Genomic DNA, 19,726 nt, shown 5'->3' with positions numbered 1-19,726 from the left:
GAGATACGCACTTAGTCCTTCTATTTCTCCAGACTTATCGCTTGCTAATTATTCCGAAACTTAAGATTCAAACCAAGATGTGAATATCCATCCCACAGCGTTATCGACGTTCCCCAATATGTTTTATACGAGTGCTGTTGCTACTATAACACGCACTTCATGTGCTAATGAGGTTCCAGTTGCAGACAGGCATGTCATGTCTGCACTACAGTCGTTATGGAACGTTCTCTGTCACTGGCACAAAAAGCGATTCGTGCACTATACAGTACTTGAAGTGCATCGGTTTGAGAGACCGCTTATAGTGCCCCTGTGCCCTCAGTGCCAACAGTCTTCCTCTTTCTATTTCCCCTTTCCCTCACTCCCAGTGTAGGGTAGCGAACGGGACACTCGTCTGGTTGACTTTCTTGCCCTTTTCTCCCCTTACTTACTCTCTCGCTTTTCCATAAGCTAGAATAATTTTGTGCACAGATGTAAAGCAGCATAACCAATCGCCAGCACCGAAGACGGTGCGCTTTCCTTGAGCTACTGTCTATGCAAAGGGCCACAGATTCATGCATGTATTAGAGTGCAGCTCTTAGACACCCGTTCCTGCGGCGAGCGGCGACGGCTTCAGTGTAACCGAGCGAACGAGAACAGCGAAAGATGAAAGCGAACGCGGAGCGCAGCGGTGAGGGTGAAAGACGCGAGGAGGAAAGCGGAGAGGAGCGCGCAGCGGAACCGTGAGGCGGAAAGCCGAGGAGGCTATGGCGAAAGCGTGAGAAGAGAAGCGTAGTGCGGCGACGATGCCTGCGAGATGGCGCCAGAGTAGCGCGCGTCGTCTGGGAGGTCTGTTTGCGGTGGCTGCTGTGAATCCCGCCAACGAGTGTCACCCACACGCTGACTCTCGCGATCTCGAGACTAACGAAGCAGTAGCGCCGAATTTCACTCCGTTAGCACACTGCACGCAAGTTGTCCACGCCAGCCAATATATTGTGAAATGAAAACACGTATAGATCTGTGCTAAAATTTTGCATTAGGGATTATCGTAATCATCGGTGACTTTTTTTTTCTAATTCGGGCCTGTGTTTTGCTCTCCCTGATGGTTTTGTACGCTTTCTCTCCCTGTAAATTTTATGCTCTCTTAGCTACCCTCCCACAATGCAGAGTAGCGAATTGGATATTGCCGTCTGGTCAACCTCCCCTGCCCGGCCGCACCACTCGAAGGGCTGCACCAGATTCTGTGCTGCACCGCGCACACCAGGTCCACCACACCAGGGAGGAGGGGGGAGGGCGATGGCACCCGTCTCCAGTTCACTACCGCTGAGCGCCATCTCCATAAGCGGGCACGACTCGGACTAGAATCGTAATACAATAGAGGAAGTCAGAAGAAAGCACACAAGGAGAGACAAATGAAGGCTTATTGCCTCCGGACGTGTCTTTCCCTTCGGGTCACGTCAGCGATGGAAAGAAATGCGCGAAGACCCATATCTGTCACAAAAAAAAAGAAGTAGGCGCTCTTGGCTAGCCGTTGTCGCCGAGCTTCAATGCATGATTTCGAGAGGAATAATAGGCGATGCAATTATTATGGCCATCATGGAAATCATAGCTGTAGTACACTCATTTTCCAACCATTTGGTTATACTTCGTTTGGAAAGTACAACACAGCTTTATTTTCCTCAGTGTTACTGTCTGTTCAATGTGTGCTCCCTAGTGCTTATTCAGAATTGTTGAGAATCTGACGTTCACAGCTGTACATTCACAGCTGCGTTCACAAAAGTTCCCAGCAATGTAAACATCAATACCTAAATGAACACAAGGATGCATAAATCACCTCAGTGGTGCCTTAGCGAGTGTGGCGTCCCGCTGCCCAACACTGTAGACCGCGTGTTTGAATTCTGGCCGTGGCGGCCGCATTGCGCATAGGGTCACTGCGCGAAAAAATCCTCTAATTTACTCTGCCGCCTTAGACGCTAAGGATACCTTTGTGGTCAGAATTTATTCTGGATCACTGCACTGACGGCGTCATTCATTGCCTTCGTGTTTTCTGAATTGTATAACTACTATATTTAACAGTGATTAATTTATGTTCATTACGCGTTTTCTTTGTTTATTATGATTTATACATGTAACCCACCCCTTATGTAACACCCCCAACCCCGGGGGCCTTTAAGGTAATAAAGTGAAGTGAAGTTAAGTTTCGAATAACGATAATTGATCCTAATACTTTGCGCACGGATAGACACACTCAGCACATTCCATAGACCGTAACTGCTGCTGGCTGAAAAATCGCGGCTTTCAAATTTTTTTGAACACAACAACACGGCTGATTTCGACCGGAGTAATGCTGGCCCGACTAAACGAGCGTCTGTAAATTGCCTGCTAGTCTCTTAACGAGTGGCGAATGATTACGTTGGCGAAGCTGAACATTGAACAACAAACACAAACCCAAGTCTCGCAACATGCGTGTATATTGCTGTTGAGTTCTTTTAACGACGCGTTTTATGCGGCTAAAAGAGCGCTCGCAAAGCACGTTTCATGTCCTGCGCGACTGCAACGACATTTTTTTCCGCGCAGTGGGCCAGCTAGCTCCGCGAGCAGTGAATCTCGGATTGCGCGTAAAGGCAGTATACGCTTTCATTTCGCTCGAATATTCTGCGAGAATCGACTTTTAGTAGGGAACTGAAAGTGCGTCCGCGCCTGTTTGACAAGGGTAGAAAATGCACGCCGGAGACGCGGACACCTCACACAAAAGAAGCTGGTGGTGCGTGCGCGCAATCCGATCTCGTAAAACAGGTTTCTTTGGCTGTCTGCGCTGAGAGGTGCCTCGCGTTTTCATCTTCGCGTGTTCGTGTCGACAGACGCTGACAAGAAAAAAAGAAAGATACGGAGACAGCAGCAACAACCGAAAGAGCCAAGCAGGCGAGCCTCCTCGCGTCTGAAGGCGCTATTTTGGAGCCCCGCAGATAAACTTTTACTGCCGCAATTTATAGAAGCTCCGTTTAGGCGCGTCCGGTTCCGCCGCGGTCGCCGCCTTTGTTTAGACACAGACCTGTTCTCTCGCTGCCGACGGATTGGACGCATGTCTGGTGGCGAGACGCAACAATTCATTGGGTCGTTGTTGGAAAGCGGTGATCAATCGCTGCATCTTGTTACAACTAGCCACAAGTAATTGGACAAGCTGAAGTGGAAGTTCAGAGAGAGAGAGAGAGAGAGATTCTCCAGCCAGTAGCGCCTGCTCGAACTTCTTTTTTTGAAACTCTGGCAGCCGTCATCCTGAACGCGAGGCTGTTAGTAAATCAGCTTTGTTATGGTAACCAACCACCACTTTGAGTCTAATTGCATGCATATACGCATAAAAAGGAATACGGTGCTGTTCGGTTCAACGAAAGTGTGCGTTAAGCTTTAACCAAATTTAAAAAAAAATATTTTGAATAGTATACAGTACAGATTCTCAGCGCCAAGCTGCCGCTTAATGAAATCGTAATGAGATGGAGTGTAACAAGATAGAGGGCAAGTAGCAACTGTGGCTGGTACCTATGTTTAGAACCTTCAAATTGCTTCAACGATCAGACTGACCTGAGTAAAACACTAGCAAGCAAGTAAACATAAAATTAATATAGAATAAGAACAATATGTAGCGAACCGCTGCACTAGCCATGCTTAAGCCAACAACTGCCAAATGCACTGTTCCCTCGCGCCATATCAAGCATTTAAATGACTTGCAGTAGACGTACTGGCACAAACACTAAAGCGTTCATGGCGTTTTCTTGTTACCTACCCAGTCACTCATATTGAACCGCGACGCACTGGATAACGCCGCACTTATTCAGATAATAGGAAACTGTTGGCGAACCTGTCGAATCCAGCGTAATCGACGCCGAAGAGACTCCACAGCACTGTTGCGTCACGGCAGATTTACGACCGCGTAATCTGCTCTTAGACCCGGCCCTTAGTCCCCAGCAGCCGCGAAGCAACTGACCACGGCGGCGGTCAGATCTGTGACGCTGCAGAGGGTGCTAAGAATACCTGACTCCGGACAGGCCGCCATTGGAATCTGAACCTGGCAACGTTTAACGTTAGAACGCTATCTAGTGAGGCGAGTCTAGCAGTGTTATTGGAGGAATTAGAGGGTAGTAAATGGGATATAATAGGGCTCAGTGAGGTTAGGAGGACAAAAGAAGCATATACAGTGCTAAAAAGCGGGCATGTACTGTGTTACCGGGGCTTAGCGGAGAGACGAGAACTAGGAGTCGGATTCCTGATTAATAAGGAAATAGCTGGTAACATACAGGAATTCTACAGCATTAACGAGAGGGTGGCAGGTCTTGTTGTGAAACTTAATAAGAGGTACAAATTGAAGGTGGTACAAGTTTATGCCCCTACATGCAGTCATGATGACCAGGAAGTCGAAAGCTTTTATGAAGACGTGGAATCGGCGATGGGTAAAGTCAAAACAAAATACACTATACTGATGGGCGACTTCAATGCCAGGGTAGGCAAGAAGCAGGCTGGAGACAAGTCAGTGGGGGAATATGGCATAGGCTTTAGGAATAGCAGAGGAGAATTATTAGTAGAGTTTGCAGAACAGAATAATATGCGGATAATGAACACCTTTTTCCGCAAGCGGGTTAGTCGAAAGTGGACGTGGAGGAGCCCGAATGGTGAGACTAGAAATGAAATCGACTTCATACTCTGCGCGAACCCTGGCATCATACAAGATGTAGACGTGCTCGGCAAGGTACGCTGCAGTGACCATAGGATGGTAAGAACTCGAATTAGCCTAGACTTGAGGAGGGAACGGAAGAAACTGGTACACAAGAAGCCAATCAATGAGTTAGCGGTAAGAGGGAAACTAGAGGAATTCCGGATCAAGCTACAGAACAGGTATTCGGCTTTAACTCAGGAAGAGGACCTTAGTGTTGAAGCAATGAACGACTATCTCATGGGCACCATTAAGGAGTGCGCAATAGAAGTCGGTGGTAACGCCGTGAGACAGGAAACCAGTAAGCTATCGCAGGAGACGAAAGATCTGATCAAGAAACGCCAATGTATGAAAGCCTCTAACCCTACAGCTAGAACAGAACTGGCAGAACTTTCTAAGTTAATCAACAAGCGTAAGACAGCGGACATCAGGAACTATAATATGGATAGAATTGAACAGGCTCTCAGGAACGGAGGAAGCCTAAAAACAGTGAAGAAGAAACTAGGAATAGGCAAGAATCAGATGTGTGCGTTAAGAGACAAAGCCGGCAATATCGTTACTAATATGGATGAGATAGTTCAAGTGGCTGAGGAGTTCTATAGAGATTTATACAGTACCAGTGGCACCCACGACGATAGTGGAAGAGAAAATAGCCTAGAGGAATTCGAAATCCCACAGGTAACGCCAGAAGAAGTAAAGAAGAGCTATGCAAAGGGGGAAGGCAGCTGGGGAGGATCAGGTAACAGCAGATTTGTTGAAGGATGGTGGTCAGATTGTTCTAGAGAAACTGGCCACCCTGTATACGCAATGCCTCATAACCTCGAGCGTACCGGAATCTTGGAAGAACGCTAACATAATCCTAATCCATAAGAAAGGGGACGCCAATGACTTGAAAAATTATAGACCGATCAGCTTACTGTCCGTTGCCTACAAAGTATTTACTAAGGTAATCGCAAATAGAATCAGGAACACCTTAGACTTCAGTCAACCAAAGGACCAGGCAGGATTCCGTAAAGGCTACTCAACAATAGACCATATTCACACTATCAATCAAGTGATAGAGAAATGTGCAGAATATAACCAACCCTTATATATAGCTTTCATTGATTACGAGAAAGCGTTTGATTCAGTCGAAACCTCAGCAGTCATGGAGGCATTACGGAATCAGGGTGTAGATGAGCCATATGTAAAGATCCGGGAAGATATCTATAGCGGCTCCACAGCCACCGTAGTCCTCCACAAAGAAAGCAACAAAATCCCTATAAAGAAAGGCGTCAGACAGGGAGATACGATATCTCCAATGCTATTCACAGCATGTTTACAGGAGGTATTCAGAGGCCTGGAGTGGGAAGAATTGGGGATAAAAGTTAATGGAGAATACCTTAGCAACTTGCGATTCGCTGATGATATTGCCTTGCTTAGTAACTCAGGAGACCAATTGCAATGTATGCTCACTGACCTGGAGAGGCAAATCAGAAGGGTGGGTCTGAAAATTAATCTAAAGTATTGTTTAACAGGCTCGGAAGAGAACAGCAGTTTACGATAGGTAGCGAAGCACTGGAAGGGGTAAGGGAATACATCTACTTAGGGCAGGTAGTGACCACGGATCCGGATCATGAGACTGAAATAACCAGAAGAATAAGAATGGGCTGGGGTGCGTTTGGCAGGCACTCTCAAATCATGAACAGCAGGTTGCCACTATCCCTCAAAAGGAAAGTGTATAACAGCTGTGTGTTACCAGTACTCACATATGGGGCAGAAACCTGGAGGCTTACGAAAAGGATTTTGCTGAAATTGAGGACGACGCAACGAGCTATGGAAAGAAGAATGATAGGTGTAACGTTAAGGGATAAGAAAAGAGCAGATTGGGTGAGGGAACAAACGCGGGTAAACGACATCTTAGTTGAAATCAAGAAAAAGAAATGGGCATGGGCCGGACATGTAATGAGGAGGGAAGATAACCGATGGTCACTAAGGGTTACGGACTGGATTCCAAGGGAAGGGATGCGTAGCAGGGGGCGGCAGAAAGTTAGGTGGGCGGATGACATTAAGACGTTTGCAGGGACAACATGGCCACAATTAGTACATGACCGGGTTAGTTGGAGAAGTATGGGAGAGGCCTTTGCCCTGCAGTGGGCGTAACTAGGCTGATAATGATGATGAATCTGCTCTCAAGCGGGCAACCACCGTCTTGCGATATCATACTGGTTTTCAGTTTTCGTACAGCCAGACAAGCCAAACAAAAGCAACTCCTCCACTTAAAACAAGAAAAAGGAAAGTGATTTGGCATTCGATATTCCACCTGCAAATGGCGATGATCCAATGACGTCATAAGAACAAACAGCAGAGAAAAACAAAAGCCGAAATAAAATGCCTGCCCCAGCAGTTCCCTACAGGACGACAAACACGCATACACGATTGCGAAATTGTTGAAAATTCAGATAGTTTGTTTCAAGGCATTTGATATTTTGTAACCGCGCAGGAATCTGGAGACCAGAAATAAGTTAGCAGGCGCGTTACAAGACGCACTTTTGATCGGGAACAAGCCTGATCGGGATCAAATTTCTTCATCGCGATGAGCTCCCGTGAGCAAGCTGCGGAAAGAATCCAATCGCGGTCAGAAATTTGAATTCCAATCGGGCTCGATGGCAACTGATAGTGCACCTTGAGACTTCAGTATTAGAGACACGGCACTCAACATAGTGATTTGTTGAAAAAAATTAATTACGGGGTTTTACGTGCCAAAACGACTTTCTGATTATGAGGCACGCCGTAGTGGAGGACTCCGGAAATTTCGACCCTCTGGGGTTCTTTAACGTGCACCTAAATCTAAGTACACGGGTGTTTTCGCATTTCGCCCCCATCGAAATGCGGCCGTCGTGGCCAGGATTCGATCCCGAGACCTCGTGCCCAGCAGCCCAACACCATAGCCACTGAGCAACCCCGGCGGTTAGTGATTTCTTGAAGGGCGCGTAAGAAAATGTAGGTGCGAACACGGATTGTAGGCAAAACAAAACGTGCGATCGAAGAGCCAGAGGCGCACAACACTACGTGGCAACGGCGATCAGCATAGAAGAGCGGGACTTGTTGGTAAAAGAAAAGTAAAAAAAGACGACTGATCGAAAAGCAACAAAAATGTTTGTGATATGGGGCAATAGCAGCTACAGAAAAAAAAAAGGACGAACGTGAAGACTACATATGGCGCTAGTAATGACTACAACGTGGATGCGTGCCAGTTTCTGAGATTTGGAATCTCTGTCATGCAGGCTGATGGACAGCGTGCTTACATATTCCACGTACGTTATCGTAATGCATATTTGAGATAGCGCAGGCGCGCGCTGCTTGCGATACGTTTCATATCATAATTTAGTCAGCAGTGTCTGCGTTAGTGGGCGTATGAGGTGTGGATGGTTATCATTGTTCATAAGATAAAAGAGAGATACACTATTAACTAACCTATCCAATCTGCATATCTCCACATTTTTTTTCCGTCAGCGACAGTGACGAAGAGATAAGATACCTCATGAAGTGGCAATTGCGCATTTTGTGTTCACAGACCATTGTATTCTTTATCACATGTTTAGACTCCTTCGTTGACTTGCTTTTTTTTCTCCTAATGCATACGCATGTATCGGCCTCGGTGAGCAGAATTTGCGCCGATAATCATTTTTTTTTCTGATAGCTGGGTCAGCCTCTTTTCTGTCCGTAATTCTCGTCAAGTGGTGGCACTCTGTCACCGTCGATTGCTTGTCTTATCACGCTTAAAGCTTCTTTTCTACGGCTGCATATTTCACGAGAGAGCTGCGAGCAGACAACGACGACATGATGAGCCTGTGAAACGTTCTCTCACTGCGTTCTACTGTCCTGTTTTCCGGGCTACTTCCAATGTCCTCATTGTAATCGCGGCGAAGGACAGCTAAGAGGACAGTGCTCAGCACTCAAAAGCCGTAGAATTCAGCATTGATCGAGTGCGCCAGTACTAAAACGACAAAGCTACGCGAGAAATATGATTGCCTGAGAAAAAAAAAAAACGTTTAAGCTAACGAAATAGTTTTTTCGAACGGTCTTCGGGACACTCGATACAGCATTAAATCGGTATATTTCAAAAAAATAATATTTCATGTTACGGCCCACTTTGAACTGTTCTGTACAGGTAAATAAGAACACGAAAGTTACAAATGGTACCAATGCTGTCCAAACGACTAAGTTTAAACGTTTCTGTCAGTTTCTAGCGCAGTGTGAAACGGTCGCATAGCGGACAACATTATACAGGAACAAGAACGATTGCCGAGGCGTTTATTATGGGGACCAGCACTGAAGAACATTACGTTTCAATTTGTTTCTTGTGACGGTCCGAAAATCACATCACAATTGTGCGTTCCAGAGGTTACGTTCTGTTTAAGTAGGAGTCGCGCCTGCAGCTGCCTGTGAAGGCCCAACGAAACAGTTTGGACGACGGCTGCGCTCTCGTCAACTTCGTGCTTGCCATGGCGTCGCCCATTCCCTAACCTAATCTCAGTGACGTTCCCGCGCTTTAGTTACAGCAAATCAGAGCGGCTAACTAAAACATCGTGGAGAACGCGAAAGACTTTTCAACAGCACCTCCCAAATAAATAGCGCGCAGCGTAGTGAGCGACCTGCTTCCTGAAAACTAGAGAACGACGAAGCAGTTAGCGTTGTCCGCCACCATAACGAGAGCTTGGAACAAGTATCATACGTTAAACACCCTTACCATAGCGTTACAGCGTCTATAGATGTTTTCATGACAGAAACCAGTCTTCGAAATTAACTTTTCTGGATGGAGTAATTTAGGCCGCGCGTGCATGCAACTGAAAGAAAAAAAGGCAAACAGGTGATGTACACTCGTTGAGGAGCAGTGTATACGGTTACTATAGCATGCACGCACACAAAAACACATGCATCGCGCTTGCAGAACGTGCTTGACGTCAAGGGACGATGCCGGGCTCAACGGGCGACCATCTATCCCGTCGAGCATCCCGCGATCCCTGGAGGCGTCCGCGGGGCACTTACTTGTTGTGGGACGAGAACATCCCGCCCCCGGAGCTGAACACTTGTATCCGCCGCCCTATCGTTTTCGAGAACTCGCTCGTTCGCTGCTCGAAGATGCTTCCCTGCGCCGCCGAAGAGAAAAGAACTTGGTAAAATATGCGGATCTTGCAAGGCGGTAGCACTGTCACAAGGATAGCACGCATAGGTACAGCCCACCGCAAAATTTTTCGGCCCTCGGAATTCGCGAAAAGTTCAAACTTTCTCGTGATTTTCCCGTTTGTTCTGGAATTTACGTAGTGGATGCTGTCGCAAAGAAGTAGCCACAGCGTCTTCCGGTTTGAGGGAGAATGCATTGACTACAACGAGGCCTGCTTTTCGTTCCGCCGTCTGTCAGCTCGGAAAAATTTTGCGGTTACTGCTCATCGTAAGAACACAAATAGACATCTGTTGCAATAATACTTTCTTGAGGACTAGTTGCTTCATACTTGAATTATAAACGTGCACCGCAAGATGCGTAAGAAAAGAAAAAAAGAAAAGAGGACAGGACAGAGCGCAGTACTGTTGCTGCGATCTGTTCTGTCCTCTTTTTTTCTTTTCTTGTGAATCTTGCGCAGCATGTTTATAATGCAAATAGGCAGTCTGCGGACAAAGACAGGGTCGAGCGTTTTCAGGTAAACTTAAGAGAATGGCCAATAAACAACGCCGAATTTAATTCCTTAGATTCGTTTTAACCAGACAAATGTCAATATTCCAGAGCAGAGTAATAAAGAAGCAGCGGTAAATATAGATAGGTAATTATGTAAACTTAACATTTTAGCCCGTAGAAACACAATGTATGTATATCATACTGGCAATGATTACCTACAGAACCAAGAGAAGTACACCTATGCTTGCTAGAATTAAAGTGCGTGTGAGTATGACGAAAATTGCCGAAAAATAAAATAGGGCTTTCTGCTCAGGCACACAGATCGCCGATATTCGAAGAGATTGCTGTTGATAATCTAGATATAAATTATGGAAATGATATTAAATATCGGATTGCTATATTAGCTTTACGGTAATACTAATATGATTGGGCGTATGTACTCTTTACCCTAACTCGTCCCCACTTACAATGTTTGTTGCTCCACGTTTAAATAGATATGCTTATTTTCATGATGACGGCATATCTGACTTTTAGGTCTTATGACCACACCTCTGCAAACAGTCTTCTGCGCTGTTTAGGAAGAAACTTATCAAGAAATGAGCAGGTAAACAGTTGAGCAAATAATCCGCGAATTATCATGGTCACCCTTCCCTTAATGTCATCGAAACAGACGCTGAAAACACCGGCGCTTCGTCATTCGAGTAATCTGTCAACGAAAAAAAATTGAAACGACACACTTGAGTCTTTTTCATTAAACGCCGCACATTTTCAAAATTGAAAACCGGAAATAGTGATCTCCACCCATAGCCAACTTCGTACTCTGGAGGTTTTCCAAAGTGCTTGAGTACGCAACTTGCGTTATCTATAAGCAACAGTCGATTTAAAGTGCAAGGTACGACTTAGTCGCCTGCTTGTCATGGACTGTATGGAGTGCACAATGGCGAAGTTAATGTTTCAAGGGGCCCATGCCGAAATACGCGGAAGGAAGAAACCACAAGAAAGCTATATCGGTCTGCAGTCGAGCATGCTCGACTTATAGAGTGGAAAGGCACTCAAAAAATCGTTCACAAGGCCGTGTGTGGGTTTTCTCGAGTGCGCTCACGGAACGCGTGTTTGTTGCGTGCATGCGGCAGCAGCACGTAATACATCGTAAGTGTTTTGACCTGGCTAGCGGGTTGCGAAAACTTGTTTTTTTTTCCTGCCCACCTAATTCTCTTTCGAGCACCCTCAAGCAATGCACCCCCTACATACGCGAACGGTTGAAGTACAAATTAAATTCACAGGCTGGGACTTTGCGAACCCTTCAAGCTGCAGTGCATACAGGAGCCCTACTGAAACTAATGCACAGCGCTTCCGGTTTATTAGTTTTGTAATGTTGAAAACGAAGGCGTGCCGTCTTCTACTCGAAGTGACGTTGCTTCTTTCATAGTTCCCCATTTTATTCGCAGCAGATTTTTTAAACATTTTTGAAAGTTTCACATTGTGGCCCTGTAGAGCTGTCTTATATAGCACCCGAAGTACGTGGTGTCATTGAGTCACTTGCGCCAGCCTCTGATGTTTCACAGCACTGACTTCCAGTCTTGTCTCGCATAAATCTAGAGATATCGAAACAATACGGTATCAGCTTAGTGCCACAGACAAGGCGCGGGGAGGCTCGCCATGCAAGACGTTGCACGAGATGGTACACGTGTCCACTAACGTTGCAGACGCGTGTTCGTTGTTGCAATATCTGCATGAAACGGGCCTCGATGCTTACTTGTAATTTCAGTCTCACATTATGCCACGTGGCAAATCTGGTGATAAGAAAAATAGTACGATCATTTCGTTTATCGCGATGCTCGCCGAACGCTGCACACTAATCCTTTAAACATTGTTTCGTTTAATTGGCTGCGAATGGTCAAAAATGTTCGTTAACTGGTATAAATGTTGAACAAATGATAGATCGTTGACGGTTCAGTGAGGAAGTAAAAAAACTTACTCGGAATATGCCTATTTACATTACATGGTAACTATTGCCCCTTATTTTCCTCTTAATTTGTTATGCCTTGAATAACTACGTATAGTTCTGCACATCGTGGTGATGATCTTTTTTTTCGCGTTGTGCTAGTTTCACATACCGTGCTGATTTAACATATTTCCACGCCCACTGCGAAATCTCGGGGCTATATCGGGATTGCAGTATATGCACATAAATAAAAAATAAATAATATTTTAGTGTGTCCCAGCCTATTCCCTAACGAACGGAGTGAGGCTAAAGTTTGTTACGCAACAGGACAATAAGTTCAGCAGAGCAGACCGACGAAGCTTCCGCGGTGTCCTAAAATAATAAACACCATCGGTGACTAGGCCGTCACGATGTCTATCGACCAAGTACATTTCCTGTGTTCCACAAGAATGACGACCGCTCTGCAGTGCACGCTCATTCACCCAATATTAAGCATCGCCTGCCAATCTTATGGCACCGGGTTGCAGGAAAATGCGCATTACTCTACGCACCATAACGCCAATTGTGAATGACTGCGGTTGGAATTTCATTACTGTAGGGAAATTTAACAGCATGCTTACGAAACAAATCACTACGCTTGGCTGTTCAGTTTCTATAGCACCATCGTGCAGAGATTACGCCGCTTGTCTCACGCCCATAGCAGAGAGTTACTGCATGAAAAATCCTGCTGTCTAGCACCAGACGCTAAATGTTGTCTCAAGACTGGCGTACAAAAATCACTGCCAATTACACTCGGAGTGTCCCTTGTATGCACAAATTTAGGGATAGGTGGTTCAAAGCAAAAGATATTTTGAAACTCGAGCATCTATTCTGCAGATCTACGGATAGTAGCACCGTCAAAGCGGTCGAATTTGGGTAGCGCTTGCGAACTACATGAAAGATCAAAGGCACGACTATAACACTTACAATTGGTTGGACTTTGATGCAGAGAAACAGAGAGATAGGGAGAAACGCCACGTGTGTGCTGTAGCCGCGTGTTTAGGCTGGTACGTGAGCTTTGTGCACTATATGTACAAAGAGCCCGCATCGGTTGCCGAAAAACATCATAAATGTCATGTTTAGTTTGTTTTATTTGCCCTTCGGGAATCTCGGTTACCCGAAGAGTGTGCAGTTGTGCAAGTTATCTGGGCAGACTAACATTCCCGACCCGCTCTGCCACGCCTAAGCCGTATGCCTAAGTGGGGGAGAAAACTTGAAGGTAACGTGAGTTTCAATAGTACTTACTAAGGTGGCGACGGTATTTACCCAGTTTACATTATGGGACTGCCCGCGATGCCGAATAAGTGAAGGGTAGCTAGAGCTAATAGGGGGTGAACGTTCGCGAACACCATGTAGTGGTGAGCAAGTCAGCGTTACGGAACAGGCGTTTTAGTCATGATATTTTGTCAAATACCCGTAAAGAATTTTGGGAGCAGTTGTTTAATTGACACAGAATATATTATTGGTATTTTCAAATTTGATATCACTGATAGCCGCGCAACGAACAATTCCTTCACGTTTTCTAATGTCGCGAATTCGAAGTCTTGGCCCCGGCCAGTCATCTCCGCGTTCCCTGCACGAAGCATTTGCGTTTGCTTCGCTTCACTCAAGATGCGGACCCTTGTGGTTACTCGCGTGGGAAATTGCAGAATAACGATGAATTTCAGTTTCTTACACGTAATTTTGAGCCTCGAAAATTTCGCTGCGCTTACGCATACGTGAAATTTTCACGTTTGTGTCTTCGCTGTGATGCCTAGATTTAACCTACCTGTTGTATAACTGCTGTTCTTTGTGTGGTTTTACTCAGAGTTTTTTTGCCCTCCCAATCACTTGTTAGTGCAAGCGCTGGGAGACTATCATTAAGCCAGCCACCCCCGCTGCGGTTCATGCATTGACAAAATCACATTTTCGCTGGCTGAAGATGTCTCTAGGCAGCATGCTTTTTTACACGCCTGATATTCTTTTGCTTAGCCTTCATTACGCTAAAAACAAACAAACGAACAAAAGTAAGCGAGTGTTAGATCATGAAGTGATCACTTTACCAATTTCTTCTGATTATGCATAGACGTTCCACCAAACAAGAACGCCTTAGTTGGCTGTGAGCCTGCTTACAGGTAATTTGTAGATTTGGTAAATAAGTATACGACGTTTCACTGCATTGCAGCCAGACTTGCAGTGTCCCGTGAATTTGGTGCTTCATACGAGGGCGAATCAGAAAGCTTTTGCCCCTATGTTTTGTTAGCAAAATAAGGTACATGCAAGTAATTACAAATATACGTACTATTCTACGTACCTTACACTATTTATCCACATAGTCCCCCCACCGGTTCAGATATTTGTCGCATCGCAGCACTAAATTTGAGATGCCCCTGTGCCATGTTCTTGTCAGTCAGCGACGCAAGCGGCCTCCCCTAACGCTCATTGTCATGCAAGCCTTCACGGCCTTTTGCAAACTCACTTCTCAAAACGACACATCTTTCCCCACATGTGGGCTGCATTTCCCTATCGATTTTGACGGGCGTTCGTCCCTTTCTCCATAGAAAACGAATTACGCTTTGTTGCTTATACGCCGCGGACGTGTGAAGCACAACCGCCATCTCCAACAACTGACAGCAGCGCCATGCCGGAACTGCCGGCCACTTCACGAGACCAAGGGCCAACCCAGGAATAGCTTAAGATATCGCTCAATATTTATTAAAGTTTATCACCACCACCACCGGTCCAAAAAAGGTCCACCGCTAGGAATGAATATGCTGACTTCGTATTTACAGAGTATGTCCGAGAAGTAACGTCAATGAGCCGATTAAAAAAAAAAAAACATTGGTCAGATCAGAACAACACATTAAAATGTTTCAAAATAGGCCCCTCCTGCGTCGATACATCGCTTCCAACGAGATTTTCAGGCATCGAAGGCGTCACGGTAGGCCGCCTACGGAATGTCCTTTAGAGCCTTGGCGCAAGCCTCTTTGACTTTGTCAACTGTTCCGAAATGATGCCTTCTCACGGAAGTTAAGTCTGGGAGAGCCACGTCAGGGTAACAGGGTGGCTGGGGAACCGTTGGCACTCTTGATTTGACCAGGCAGGGGGTCATGAGGAAGGCGGTGTGGGCTGGCACTTTGTCATGGTGAAGTTTTTAATCCTCCTGCATGTCAGGCCGTGCGCGATGGACTCTTCGTTTGAGTCTCTTAAGCACTTCCACGTAGAATTTGGCGTTTGCGGTTGTGTCATGTGCTACAAACTCACGGTGGACGAGCCCTTTGATGTCAAAGAACACAATGAGCATGGTCTCGACCTTTGACTTGCTCAGTCTGGCCTTCTTATGGCGAAGGGGCGCCGAGCTGTGCCGCTCGGCACTTTGCCTTTTTGTTTCGGGGTCGTATTCAAACACCCAAGACTCGTCAGCTGTGATGACGTTGTCTAAAAAGTGGGGGGTCACTTTCACACAAGTCCCAAAGTTCCTGGCATGTTTCAACTCGTCGCGATTTTCGTCGTCCGTTAACAAATTGGGCACAATCTTCACGCACACTTTTGACATCTGCGAGTTATTCGTCAAAATCTCGCGAACGGTACTTTTTGGAATGTTTACTATATATCTGTCCCATAAAATGGGCACTCAAACGACGGTCCGAGTCCGAAAGATCGCTCACACGCATGACATTTTTGTCGGTGATGGTCGCCCAGCGCGGGTTTCATTACTGACCTCTTCACGACTTTCTAAAAAGGCCTCGTGCTACCGGCACAGACTTGAATTCCCGACAAACAATTATCACCAAATGCCGTCTTTATCATAGGAAAATTTTCCACAGAGGACTTGCCGAGTTTTACTCAAAACTAGATGGCAATTCTTTGTTCCAACGAGTGCTGCATTACGACTTGCATGGGAAATGAAAACTAGCTTCACGAAAGAGCCTGTCTTTCCTCTCCAGATCGTCGCGGGCGACTGAGCGACCACCCGTGCATAGTCTAACTTCCGCCTTCACCAATCCCAACTGTCCTATGTAAAGCGACGCACAGTAGCTTCACAATATAATCACTGACCTTCCTTTTCGGACAAACCCTGTACAGCTGTTCTTATGGCAAAAAAAAAGGGGGGAGGGGGCGGGGGTAAAGACTGTATGATTTGCGCTCGTACTGTTTGCACATGTTTCAGCAGCAGTGCGGATCTCATGCTTGGTCATTACATGGTAAACAATTTACGGATGGGTTAGCCACAATTTCGCTGCAAATTGAAATTGTACTGAACGTAGAACCGAAATACTTCGCAATAGTACATGTGGTCTTATATGGTTTCTAAATTAAGTCTTATACGGTTTATAAACTAAAAGAATAAACCGCAACATCAAGTAATAAAGACAGTCGAATTGTCCATGTGGTCTTGTGCGGTTCGAAACAAAAAAAGCCACAACACCAAGTAACGAAGACAATGAGATGGCCGCCGTGACTCTAATGCTTATGTTGATCACTGTGAGCCTGATGCAAACAAACTGAGGGTTTTCGAGTGACCCAACATGTATTTCACAAAACCGATGCCAGGAAGATAGCGCCCTGTGCTGAGTGACAATGAATGAGAAACGAATAAGCCTAAATGATCTCCTACCCCACTTTTTTAGGCTAATTAGTGAATACCCCGTTTCTTACCGGCACAAACGCAAAGTGAAACAGGAAAAAAAGAAGAAAATTGCCCTCATGCTGAAATTCAAAATCAAACCGACCTGCATTAGGACATCCATTGCTAAAGGCAGTCAGGAGCTGGAGGTATAAAATAAAGGCTCGAAGAGGAGTGGAGGGGAGACGCCCCTTTGCACCCAAGGCCGCTTCGGCGTCTCCGGTGGCCCGCCGTAAACAAAACCACTTCCTCCGGGCAGGAGCACTGACCACAACACACCGCCGAGCAAAACAGAACCGCTCTTTATCTTCTTTTTTCTCGCTCCGGTAGCTCCTAGGCACGCGCACCTACTCCGATGATTCTAAAGGATGTTTTCTCGCGCTCCTGCGCTCGTTCACGGGTCTCCCAGGCGGATGCTGGTGGCTGCGGCTGCTGTCGAATGCATCTGCAGGGTTTGTTGAAGCTGTATCACTACCGCGCAGAGGCGGTTGTTGCCGGTGGTCGAAGAACAGCTGAAGAGATGATAATGAGGTGGAGAAGGAGGAGGAGTTCCAGGAGAGTCACGTTGTTTTGGAAAAAAAGAGAACGGCGCCCTTTTTTTTCCCGGCCGCGTGCGCCTCTCGGAAGATGAGGAAGCCCTTATGCCAGAGAGGAGAGGGAGAAAGAGAGGGCAGGAAATAAGCAGGAGAGGAGGAGGCAGACATGTAAGGGTGGGCGAGCTTGGCTCGCTTGCCCCAGTGGCAAAGTGGGGGTGGGGGTGGAGGGGGGTCGAGGAGAAGGAACAAACATGGAGGCGGCAATACAGCAGTGTGACGGCAGGCTCTGTTGGTGGAGGCGGTAGCTGCGAGGTTCAGATATGACTCCAGGCGCGGAGCTCTTACATTATTTTTCTTTGAGTTTCTCTTTGTTTTTCGGGAATCCTCCTCTTTTTTCGTCTTCGAGACTCCCCCGAGCCGGGGTTGAGCCTGGACGCTCTCCAGGGTGGCTTTAAAAAGCGACCTCCCCCGAGAAACTCGCGTTCGGCTCATTCCTGTGAGGATGGCGAGGGAGGGAAAGACACGAGCACAGCGACGATGCCAGATGCCCGGCCTGCTCGCACAGGGAAAAGTTTAGACGGAGACGTAACAGTCTGAAAGTACTGAAGGATGCCGCCGCGGGGATGCGGAGAAAAACATTTACCTCTTTCTCGGTCGACGCTTAGCTTGGAGCGCCTCGCGAAGCTGGAACGTCGTTGCCGTCTCAATGAGCGGAGGCGATGCATGTGCTCGCTATGCTGCCGGTGATCGCGATACAGGCAAATATCTCGTTACAGACAGGCGATTGTCAACATTTAGCAAACGCGGACTCGTTGAGTCTTGCACATTTTATTAAGACGCGCTGTTTGTAAACCTCGTTCAACTGATTGTGTAAAAGGGACGGAAAGCGCGTAATGCTCGGGCCGTAACGTATGGCAAGGTGCTTTATTTAAATCTGAGGGACTTGTTCTTTAACTGCTCGTCACTTGAACTCTAAAGAAAACGACAAAATTGTGGCATGACAAGAACAAGCGTGCTGATGTAAGGTTCTAGTGAAGAACGTCAAAGTTTTTCACGTCCAATTCAGTACCAGCTCGACTTTCTTCCTTTCTCTTCGGCCTCAGTGCAACTGAGGAGCAATGCTTCACACAGATAAGGTCGTTTTATATGCGAAGCCAGTCATCGCCTCCCTCTTTTTATAGATGGTACATCTCTGAAATGGTCTTCATGTCCTGCGAACACTGTCGCGGACAATTGAGTGTGTTACATCTCAATGCGGCCAAGGGCACTAATTAGACGTTTGCTACGAGGCAACCCCACCAATCTATCAGCGCCTATCCAGAAGTCAAAGCAACGTTTACGCCGACTGTTGACGAGTCAGCAAGAGACCCCTCCCCCTGAAACTGGCAACCTGAACTAACTGATCAAATGGGTCAACATCGAATGCTACCGTGGGAACGGCTTCGACCTCGGATTCCCATGTTGCAAAATATACTAGAGCGAAAGCACAACATTGGAGACGGGATTCGGTGGAATGGCGCCATATCATGGGCGGGATATTGCGACCGATTCGACGATTGTGACTGGCCGCGATACAGCCCTCAGATTCCCTAGTCTAGTGATCTAGGGATGACGGCGGTATTAAAAGCGAAGACTTTTGGTGCAGTGGGAGGTGCTGACGTGTCCTGATGTGAACTCAGACGTTCACTATGCTCCTACATGGAATGGGCTTCCGTATCTGGAGTCAGTGTAAATAATGTAAAATAAACCCTTTTCTGTCATTGCTACAACTGGACGCACTCGTCAGTGAGCCTGGCGGATTCCTGGCTCAAACGCAACTTCGAGCCGCAACAAGGGTCTGCGAAGCGCAACTTGATGAAAGAGCACCAGATACAGCAGCTATTCATTGAACTAGATCACTAGGCTTTTAGAACCACACAATTTTGTCCTGCCAAAAGAAGGAAATAGTGTAGTTTGTTGTTCATCAAGGTATCGTCATTATATTTGCCATCCATCATACTTCAAAATCACAGCCATGGAGCTTGGTAGATTTGCCCGCGAGCGTGCACGAGTTAGGAAAATGCCGTCTCGCTCTCGGCTGGGCTGGACACCGTAGCAGCCGCCCTGATCACCCTTCGGGCTTCTCGAATAAAAGTATCGGGCCGATGACAACCACGTCGGCCACCGTCAACATCGGCCGCTGTCACGTCATCCTTACAATGAAGAAATTTTTAAAAAAATGTTGGTGACAACGGGAAGCTATAGTTGAAACTATTCCACATCG

General features: G+C 46.5%; 1 protein-coding gene across 1 annotated transcript in view; it reads right to left on the bottom strand.

The window, feature by feature from the left end:
* The window catches only part of LOC142583093 (tropomodulin-like), a 154,722-nt gene extending 137,157 nt beyond the window's left edge, over positions 1–17,565 (bottom strand). The window contains exons 1-2 of the mRNA XM_075693391.1: positions 17,034–17,565; positions 9,713–9,813 (exon numbers count right to left, since the gene is read on the bottom strand). Of these exons, the coding sequence (XP_075549506.1) occupies positions 9,713–9,813; positions 17,034–17,051 (119 nt within the window). The 5' untranslated portion in view covers positions 17,052–17,565. The remainder of the gene's footprint in view (positions 1–9,712; positions 9,814–17,033) is intronic.
* Between the last annotated feature and the right edge of the window lie 2,161 nt (positions 17,566–19,726).

This window comes from Dermacentor variabilis, chromosome 5 (genome assembly GCF_050947875.1).
Source record: "Dermacentor variabilis isolate Ectoservices chromosome 5, ASM5094787v1, whole genome shotgun sequence".
In the NCBI taxonomy this organism is placed as follows: Eukaryota; Metazoa; Arthropoda; class Arachnida; order Ixodida; family Ixodidae; genus Dermacentor; species Dermacentor variabilis.
This window is presented reverse-complemented; position numbering and strand designations above follow the sequence as displayed.